General features: G+C 35.3%; 1 protein-coding gene across 1 annotated transcript in view; it reads left to right on the top strand.

Annotated features, from left to right (window-relative positions):
* The window catches only part of LOC104168706 (E3 ubiquitin-protein ligase UBR1-like), a 27,856-nt gene that overhangs the window by 827 nt on the left and 16,702 nt on the right, over positions 1-10,327 (top strand). Inside the window, exons 2-4 of the mRNA XM_009709381.1 lie at positions 1,586-1,664; positions 3,968-4,078; positions 9,290-9,420. Coding sequence (XP_009707683.1) covers positions 1,586-1,664; positions 3,968-4,078; positions 9,290-9,420 — 321 coding nt within the window. The remainder of the gene's footprint in view (positions 1-1,585; positions 1,665-3,967; positions 4,079-9,289; positions 9,421-10,327) is intronic.

Below are 10,327 nucleotides of genomic sequence, written 5' to 3'. Positions count from 1 at the left end.
TAAAAAAACTAGAGGTCTCTGTGGTGGATGTAAAGATTGCAACTGTGCTGACAATTCATTAGTGTTAACATGATGCTATTGTCATAGTTTATTGTAGTTTTCAGTTTATTTTAAAAGCCTAGAAAATTTCATCAGAAATACCAAAAGAATATTATTAAGGATGGAGAATATTATTATGGCTAAAAAATCCAGTCCTTAGAATTTAGGCAATGTCAAAATGAAAGCTCTCTAAACTTTCTGAATTACACTGTAAGGTTTTGATCAATCACATAACTCTTCAGCTTTTTCTAGGAATAAGTTAGTGTTGTGTATGAAAGCGGAATGGTCTTTGAAGTCTTTATGTGTTTGCTAGAAAATGTGTAGTGAATGCAACATTGGATTGTATGAAGGAAAAGGATGGTCAGGGCAGTTTAGTGCTGCTGTAACAGGAATAATTCTGTTCCTACCTCTGCAGAGTTCTTGTATGATAGCAGGCAAAAAGACAAAGCTATGTATCTCAGAGGTGGTCTCTCTTTCTTATTTTTTTGAGTTCCTGTGTTGCAAAAATGTGGTGGTATTTATACAAAACACTATACTGTACTTAGTACTGCAACTGAAGCTAAATATATGTTTGCTTCTAAAATGCTTAAAATAATAGATACTCTGTAATATTAAAATCTCAATGTCTTGAATTGGGCATTCAAATCTAGCAAGCACGTCTGGATTAATTTTTGTCTTTTAACTCACCTAGCAGTAGATTTATGGTAATAAATGAATGTTAGTGAAGTATTAAATTATTGTAATGATGATTATAATCTCACGGTTTGAAAAGAAATTAATTCTATAATCAGAATTATCATACTGTTTCAGTTGTATTGTAAAGGAGGCTTGAACTAGATGTTGAACAATGGTGTAAAACAAAGCATTTTATATGTTGTCATTAAACACTTGTCACCCAGATTTTGCATAGAATGAAACAGCATTTAAACAAAAAAGAGTGACTATGTTTTATGGGAAAAAGGGTAATATAAAAAAGCATACCTATGTGGAGCATAGAAAAAAATGGAATTAGACTGCCCATGAGTGTAATTCTGGATTTTCAGGTATTTGAATGCATGACTGAAACTGTTGAATTAAATTTCAAAGTATATATTCATGGGCTCATTTTGTAAAGGAATTCTCTTTAGATTTTAACTTCTAACTGTTTTAAAAAGTAGAAACAAAACGTCGCAGAAATGTAGCAGAAGTTTTGTTAGCAAACTGGCTACAGTTGTTGGAAACAATAATAAAGGTTACTTCAGAGTCATCATGGTTTTTAATAGCTGCTTATTCTTAGCAAAACCAGAAATGTTAGCCACAAGTTTTGAAAGTGGAAATCAAGCATGTTTCTGATAGATTCTGATATGAGAGGTTCGAGTACATGGTTCAAGCCTAACATGATTGTCTTTCATCTTCTTTCTGTGATGTGGAGTAGCCAGTATTTTTGTAATTTGAATCTGTTGTTAATCTTGATCTTTTTTTTTTTTTCAGAGCAGCATTTTCTTTTGTGCATGAAAATTCCATATGTTTGTTTTAGAAAGTTTTCCAGTTACCATTTTTGTTGCAGAGACTGTGCAGTTGATCCAACTTGTGTACTCTGTATGGACTGCTTCCAGAATAGCATTCACAAGAACCACCGGTACAAGGTAGAAAAATCTTAAGAAATTGTACTTGTAGTTTTAGAGAAGATTTTTTGAGGATATAATAAACTGCATATAAACCATTAGTAATTTTTATTTAGAAAAAAATTAAAATCTGGGATTTACTAATTAGTTAATTATCTGTCTCTCATGTTTCTAACTATGTAAAGCCTCCTTTAAGACCAGTAACTTTCTAATTCAAGAATCAAAGGGTAAGGGAGTATTTATGAATGCATACATTGTTATTCTCTTTGGCAATATCACAGAAGTGTATGTCAGAGTAAAATGCTGGGACTGAAAATGAACAGTCCTGTCCTGAGTCCCAGTCAGTACTGTTAAGAAATTTAGAACGAGTGTGTGTATACAAGGGCCGTTACTTCAGCACTTATGTCACTGATGCACTCTTTACATTTCCACTCTGTTCCTCCATTTAGATTTGCACAAACTGCTTTGTGCTTAGTGTGGACCATGATAAAGTTAAAACATCTTAACAAAAGTTAACAAACTTAACAAAAGTTAAGCATCGTTTTTTTATAAGGAGATTGTTTGAGAACTGGATTGTCTCTTTCTGATATCCTTTTGATTCTCTTTGAGCCAAATCTATATTATCTTTGAGAGTCCCATGCTTTAATTAAAGAAGGATCTTTTCAATAATTCTTAGCTAACTCACTTCCTAAACTGTCATCTGCTATTTCTTTCCCAGACCCCCTTTTTTCTTGCCCTCTTCACTGAGAACTCTGTAATTTCAATGGCCTTGGAAGCAGAAGTGGAAAACAGTATATTAAGTGTAATTTTTAAAGCTGGTCTAACTGTGCTGCAAGAGGCAAGAAAACGTGCAGAAACATTATGTATTCAATTTAATTATCTTTCATGTACAAAAAGTGGGCTAGTTTTTTTTGCAGCCATTCCTTCTATTTATTGACATGACATCCATTGAAGAGATTTGTCTTACTCATGTTATCAGTTGGTCATAAATCCCCTTTGAGAGGGTATGTTTCGGTGAGAGACAGTTTGGAAGAAGGTCCTAGCGATCTCAAAATTAACTGGGACTAAAATACAATATTCTGCCCCTCTGTATAAGTCTTCTGTACTGATCTGAAAATGTATTGTGAATATTGATTCAAAGATGTACAAAACTACTTGGATAATGTAAATATAACTTCCATATACACACACATGCACACACAGAGTCTACGGAGGGGTAAGATGAAAACTAGGGAAAATAAGCAACAATGATCACAGAGCAGTTTGGAATCGGAGCTGGGCTGAGAAGCTGTTATCCTTTCCCTGTTTTTCGGTAACTTCTTTAGGGAGAACATTAGCTGTGGAAATAGGTAGTCAGATTTGCTGCATTTCCATTTTAAAGATACAAGCTAAAGAATACAGATGATACTCTTTATAGATTCATAGAATAATTTAGGTTGGAAGGGAGGTCACCTAGTCCAACCTCCTGCTTGAAGCATGTCTAATTAGATCAGGTTATTTTAAAATGTTTCAAGTAAATAACAAATTCTTGAATATATTTTTATTGGGTCACTTAGTGTTTCTATAGTTATTTTAGGACTGGGGATTTAGAGTAAGATAAGGATAATTATTTTTGCCTGAGTACTGTCTGAACTTTTTGCCAAAATGAAGGATCAGAATTTGTACTTCTCTGAAAGTGTAATGCGAAGTTAAAGTTGCAAGAATGTGTTTAGATGCTGATTATATCTTATTTTCTTTGGTTAGAAGTGAAGATACTACTAAATGTCTGTTTACTATACACATATTCTTGTTTAGATTATTTTCAAACTTTACTGAGTAATTTGTAAATAAGGCATTAAGCACCTTTGCTATAATTTTGCTAATAAGACCAGAAATTATTATTTTGCCATTTATGAAGCATTTATTCATCAGCCAGACTTTTCCAAGTACTTTTTAGTTAAATTTGTTAAGACTTGCATACTTTTTTGCAGTGGCAACTGTATTATTTTGCCATTTATGAAGCATTTATTCATCAGCCAGACTTTTCCAAGTACTTTTTAGTTAAATTTTGTTTAAGACTTGCATACTTTTTTGCAGCGGCAACTGTATTTCCTCTTTTATTTTCTACTCAAAAAGTTTACATTTTTTTCCCTCCGCTCCTCTGATAAGTCTCCTTTTATCTAAAAAAAGAAAAAAATGTTGTGGTAAGTCTGTTGCTTTTGCAGTGACTCTTGTATTTTATAAGTAGGTATTTATACTTGTGTTTGACTTAAATAGTGCACATTTCTGTTTTTCTCTTGCTTTTTATATGCATATTTCATGACTGAAATACATGTTTTTTACAGATGCATAGCTCTACTGGAGGTGGATTTTGTGACTGTGGTGATACAGAGGCATGGAAGGCTGGACCGCTGTGTACTAAACATGAGCCTGGAGGATCAGGTTCTGCAAAAGAAGTAAGAATATTGCTTAAAGTGAAAGAATAAATATTGTAAATATTGCCTTTTTAAAAAAGTGCTTATTCCTGTATGTGAAAGTATGCATATTGTGTAAGTCACGTAGCAGTTCCAATCGGGTTGAATCAGGATTTCCTTGATCAAGGTGTTTGTTGGGGTCAAACATACATGTTGTCCATCCTTTGTCTCCATGCAAAAGGCAGAAACAATAGAACAGTTCTATCTACGTTTCTTGTGTGTTTCTGTCTTTGATTCGGAATTAAAATTGCAGTCCCTTGCTCTTTTCTGTGTGTTATTGCTCAGTTCTTATTTACCAACAATTGGTTTCCCAGTGGTTCGTAAATGTTTAGATATGGTACTTGATTTTAATAATATTTTCTTTTTTCCACATTACTGAACAATTTTTTTGTCAGTTACTTCTGCTGTGTGATCTGTCACTATGACTAAAATAAGTCCCTATGCTTTAAAACTAACTTCTTATGCTAGGATGTCTCATGCTTATTGTACCTCATAAATCAGCATATTAATGAGAAATATGCCATCCTATAAGTAGTTCTGAAAGAGAACGTAGGCAAATCAGTTGCTTCAGGTAAAACTGTGTTTTTCAGAGTCCTACATTCTGGGATAATCAGGACAAAAAAACCTTAGCATTCGTCATGGCAAATAGACCCCTAATTCTTCCTGGTTTTGTTGCAAAAGTACTGTTCTTTATGATCTGGCAAAAAATCAAATGGAAAAGGAGTAAATAGCACTGGTCTTACCGAAAAATGAGACGAAGTTGATGAAGTTTTCCTTCACTGTTCATCCTTCAAAAAACCATAAATCTTAATGGATTTCAGAGATAAAAATAGTTGAAGCTCCAAGAAGGGGTCATCTAATTACCACTTGGAGCTTGTCACTGTAATGTTCACCTGCTTCTACCTCAGTAAAGTCTATTCTGCTGTGCAGTACTTATTCCTCAGTACTCAGCCATCTGATATATGTGGCTGATGCCTACATATTACTTAAGAAAACCTGTAATCAGAAGAGCCAAATTGTTTCCTCAATGTTAGCATGCCCCAAAATAGCTATGGTATAGTTAATTTTACTGCTGTCACTGTTGCTACATATGTGTTATACTTCTTCCAGCACGTTCTAGAGGTATTTCCAGAATAAGGAACTAGCACCCTTCCTCTTTGGGAAGTATTAATTTTCATCCTTGCATTCTGAAGGAAAATAGGTTTTTTTTTTGTCGTCGTGTCCTCCCCACCCCCGCTAGATTCCTGGTACTGTTGATAAAGACATACAGGAAGGTAGGGAACTCGTGTGTCTACCAGCTTCAAAGCCACCTTTGAATACTGTGGAAGATTTATGTTACAAGATGCTCGGTATCAAATTTCTCGCTGATTGCTGCAAGGTCCTTATCACAAAGAGAATTTAGCAATGATCTAAAGACAAAATGTTCAATTCTCAGTTGAGAGTTAAGTGTTGCTCCACTTGAAAATTAAGTGTTTCCAGTCAAAGCATCTCCATTACTAGATAAGTGATATTACTTATGCCTCAGGTGGTCAGTTTGTCCAGTTTGTCTTACAAACAGTAGCGAGCATACATTATGGATTTCACCTGTGATGGCTCACAAAAAGCCATACAGATACCTGGATGAGCATGGACCTATGAGGCACATGAAGAACTTCAACAAAGACATTCTAAACAAAATAGATTGTATCTCCCAACTTTAAAATTGAGTTGTTTCAGCACTTTACTTTTGAGAATAATAGTACTTTTCAGTTTCAACAACTCTGACTGGAGTCCCTGAAATGGTTTATGAAATGTTTACTTCCTGCTGGTGGACTTGTTTCTCTGCAAGGTATAGATTTTGACCTCACAGATCTGCTATTTGCATCTGTGACAGTATATTCTGCTTTTTACTTACCTTTTCTTTAGAACAGCTTTTTCATAACAATAAAATAATAACCCCCCCCCCCCGCAAATGTTAGGAGAAACACCAAAGCCTTTGTCAACTTTACCAAAAGGCTGTTTCACTCTTATTAAAATCACAAATTGTTAAAATCTTGTTAAATCACAAATTGTAGATCAAATCTTGTTAAAATCCAAATTTTGTGGGCTTTTTTCCAAAACCATATTCAAACAAAGCTTGAGAGGAAACTGCATACATTCAGAGTCCACAGCATTTTATTTCTGTTTGGATGAAGATAAGCTGCTCAGAGTATTCTTCAGGCCATTTATATCCAATGGAGATGAGGTTAAAGGATCAATTATATCAATAATGAAAGCACTAACACAGTATCTCTTGGTTTTAAACTTTATTGAGAACTGTAATTATACCTATGATGATAAGGAAACAGGGAACCTCCCATGCTTCTTTGAGTAATATTTCTCTTCTGGTCTTTGATAAGGTCTTTGATTCTTTTGCAGTGGATTTGTTAGATCATCACTTCTGTCATGGAGTTGTGCAAGTCCAAAGCTATGTTACAATTGCTGTCAAATAAACTGGAATGTACTCCTACAATGAGTGCTACCTGAGGGTTGTGAATGGTAGAAAACATTTGATTAGACAATTATTTGAATTTGAAGAAGTAGAAAGTTACTTTTTACAATAGCTCTTTGTTGTGAAGATATGTAGTTATTATGCAGTCAGTATACACAGACTAGTAAAGTGGCAGAAGTACAACCATTACAATAATGAAATGCATCAGTATATTAATAGATCTTACATGTAACTGTTTGATAGATTGTACTGCCTCACCATCTTCCTTTTTTAATAAAAGACTTGTCCGTCAGGGTTTTTTTATGACAAAGAGGCTTGTGGGTTTGAATTACCTCATAGTTTGTTCTCTGTTTTGAGAATCAAGGACATTCATAATGTAGGAATTTTCTCAGCATATAATGCTTATTGAAGCAAGTTGCAAAGCGCATTTTGAACAGACGTCTTGCATATTTCTTTTCCAGCATGTTTTCTGATGGTATAGAAGTTTATCACATGCTTGTCAAACAAAAAGCACTATATTCTGGATGATCCTGACCAATATTCTTTTAATTACTGTAAGCACAGAGGATATATCATGCTAGGATGTTTATAAACTTACTCTGATCAGGTAGGAGCAAATAAGAGGAGGAGTATGTTTGCGGTATGTTTGTTTGCTATGCAGAATGTGACAAAAATGTGCCTAGGAACTGGCTGATATTTTTAAAAGGTAGATTGAGTTCAGAGTTTGATCTGCAGAATGACCTCTTTTTAAAAATGAGCCCTTAGTAGAGGACAGGTTTCAATCTACAACATTAAAGATAAGCACCAGAGTTTTTAGCATTTCTGAGATAATAAGAGGTGAGCATTAGTAAAATACAGTATCCTTACAAAAATCCTAATTAAACCTTAGTTGGTTTTTTTAAAAAGTTTTACAATGAGGAGATATTTACGGAACTTGTTGGTATGTATATAATATGGGGCTCAGAAAAGCAATCCTTTGTTTTAGAATCCCCACTCCAGGCTTTTAGGAGTCATCCATTCCCTATTGATTCCAAACAAATCTCTTCACTGTGCCAAAAACATAGAAACCTTTTTGCCTAAATCTATACTTAAAAACAGCTAACTTTAAGAATACGTGTCTGAGATAAGGTAAAAATACTTCCCAGGCACATTTGTTTAAAAATAACTAACAATTATTTTTTTTTAAACTTTGATATCTGAACATGCTTTATTCGTTCTTTCACAAATTTGTTTTTTGAAGCTTTACCTGAAGCTTAAATAATTACCCTTTTTTGGGTGTAGTTCTGAGGCAATTTTATTTTTACCCTTTCAATTTACATTAGATGTATCTGAATTTCTTTTTACTGTGACTTCTATTAATGTGAATAGCATTGGAGGTGACACTGCATCATTTAAGTTTTCACTATTTGTATGAGTGTAATCCCCACTTTTAGTAGTTTTTATAAATCCTTTGATGTGTTTTCCTTTGATTTCTTCTACAGACTGGAGGAGAGCAGCATGTCTTACTACAAGGTTCTTGTTTGGAGTATCTCTGTGCACAGCTCTGCGTTTTCTCCAGCTCTATAATTTTTGTTTTACACTAAGTACTTAAAAAGACAAACTCTTAAGAAACACTGGGTCAAAAATTTAGTGTATTTACAACTCAGTTCATTAGATTGTTCTTAGCTCTATAGTTTTTTTCATTGTGCTCCAGCCTTTAAAATGATGATAGCTTTGTCAGTCTGGCAGAAAAATAATTACTCCAGATATTTACATTCTTAATTACTGAGATCTACTACTAGCTTATCCAAAATCAAGTATGTACACACAGTGATATTTATAGACCATGATTTCATTGGCAGACATTTTAGATTGTATGCTTGACTCCAAATTATTCTTCTAATGCTTATCAGATCAGAAAACTGTTGTTCAGAGTGTTGGAAGCAATTGGTCATGGTAACGCATTTTTAGTTCTCCTCTACTACATTTTTAGCTGTGGAAAACGTCATCAAGGCCTTTGAATTAAAGCCACCTTTTCACACAGTGTTGTTGCAATGTATCTATGTCTTGTACCTGAATATTGATCGCTTTGTTCTTAAGTGCAGATTTGGTGATGATTTTCTTTGCTTATAATCTTGATTTCTCTCCTGCTTAAATGCATATGGAAACGATTAATAATGTTGTATGATGCAGACAATTCACTTAATGAGCTTAATGGGTGGATGGGAAACATATCAGTTCACAGGGATATTTGGAATGATTTCTAGATCTGGGATGGGATCTCTGAAAAGAACAGTTAGGTTTGCTTGGATAATTGTGTTCAAGGAGTATCATTACTGTGTGACAGAGTACCTGCACAGAAGAGCAAGCAATGCAGGGGAAAAAATTTGATCTGGACTGTAATCTTTTGATATCTTCAGGTGTACATAAAGCTGTTAACAAGCTGTTAAGTTTAAAAAAAATTTTTCCTAACACATTTGGTGCGATCTTTTGTAGTCTATTCCTAGATAAAAACTAGATGTGCCTAAAGGAGAAAAAAAAAAAGTAGGTAAAACTATTGGGCTACTACTGGAAACCCTTGGGATTAAATAATTTTGAAGAGAAGAAATTAGGTGAGGTTAATTTGCTTGAAATTCATGAAAAAGCTGAGTTCCTGAAACAAATATAGTAATTAGGTATTCTACCGACCCTTTTTTAATTTTCTAAATTTCTTTTCCATATTAATACTATCTCTTGTTTTACAGAATTCTGAATGTCAGTTGAATGAAGAAATTATGGAGCACTCTAGGAGGGTGTTTCCCTCTGTGATAAAATACATTGTAGATATGCTTATATGGGAAGAAGAGAAGGAACTGCCTCCAGAGCTCACAATTAGGTAGGGAGTATTTCCAGCTTTCTCTTCAAGGCATTAGAAACTTTGATAATAGTTTTGCCTGTGGTATTACACTCATGCAAACATACTAGTGCCAAAATCCCTGCTACAGCACTGTAGCATTTTTGACCTACAGTTAGATGGAGAAAAGCTTTTGATACTTCATGGGAGAAGTAGTTTGTGATTGCTCCATCAGTTGCCAAGGGGAACTGCTCTGAGGCTGGCCTGATCCACAGTGGAGCGGCAGATCTTGGTGCACAGGGGATTTTCCTGAGGCAGGGTACGGCCTTCGGACTATTACCCATTACTGCTCTTTGATGTGGGCGATGATGAAGCTGAAATGCATAGTCCAAGGGTGATCAAAACAGACTTCAGGGCTTTGGGATAGTTGGTAAAGGAATCTGGAGCACAGGTTATTTTTTCCTCTCTCCTTTCAGTTGTGGGCAGCGACATTGGAAGAAATAGATGGGCCCAGACTGTTAATATATGGCTCTGTGGCTGATGTCACTGCCACAGTTTTGGGTTTTTTTTGATAACGGGTTGGTGTACATGGCATCAGACTTGCTGGTACCAGACAGTATTCACCTTTCTCAAAGGGGGAAGAAGGTCTTTGCTCACGAGCTACCGGGGCTCATTGGTGGAGCTTTAAACTAGACTTGAAGGGGAGAGGGATAACATCAGGCTTGCCCATGACAAGCCGTGGGATGACACGCCAAGGTCAGAGGGATGGGGTGCTAGCAAAGGCGCTCAACCAGTTGCTCTGAGATGTGCTGGGTACACTGGAGCACGCTTGAAGTCGTACAGAGGTCAGCCAGGGGCTCCTGAGGTAGTAGGAGCCAACAGGGAAACACCAGTGAAATACCTCAGAGGAATTAAGGGGTGTTCCTCTAAGAAGGTGACATGGCCGACA

The sequence above is a fragment of the Cariama cristata genome, unplaced genomic scaffold (genome assembly GCF_000690535.1).
Source record: "Cariama cristata isolate BGI_N322 unplaced genomic scaffold, ASM69053v1 scaffold9501, whole genome shotgun sequence".
NCBI lineage: Eukaryota > Metazoa > Chordata > Aves > Cariamiformes > Cariamidae > Cariama > Cariama cristata.
The sequence above is the reverse complement of the archived record's forward strand: the minus strand, read 5'-3'. Positions and strand labels throughout refer to the sequence as shown.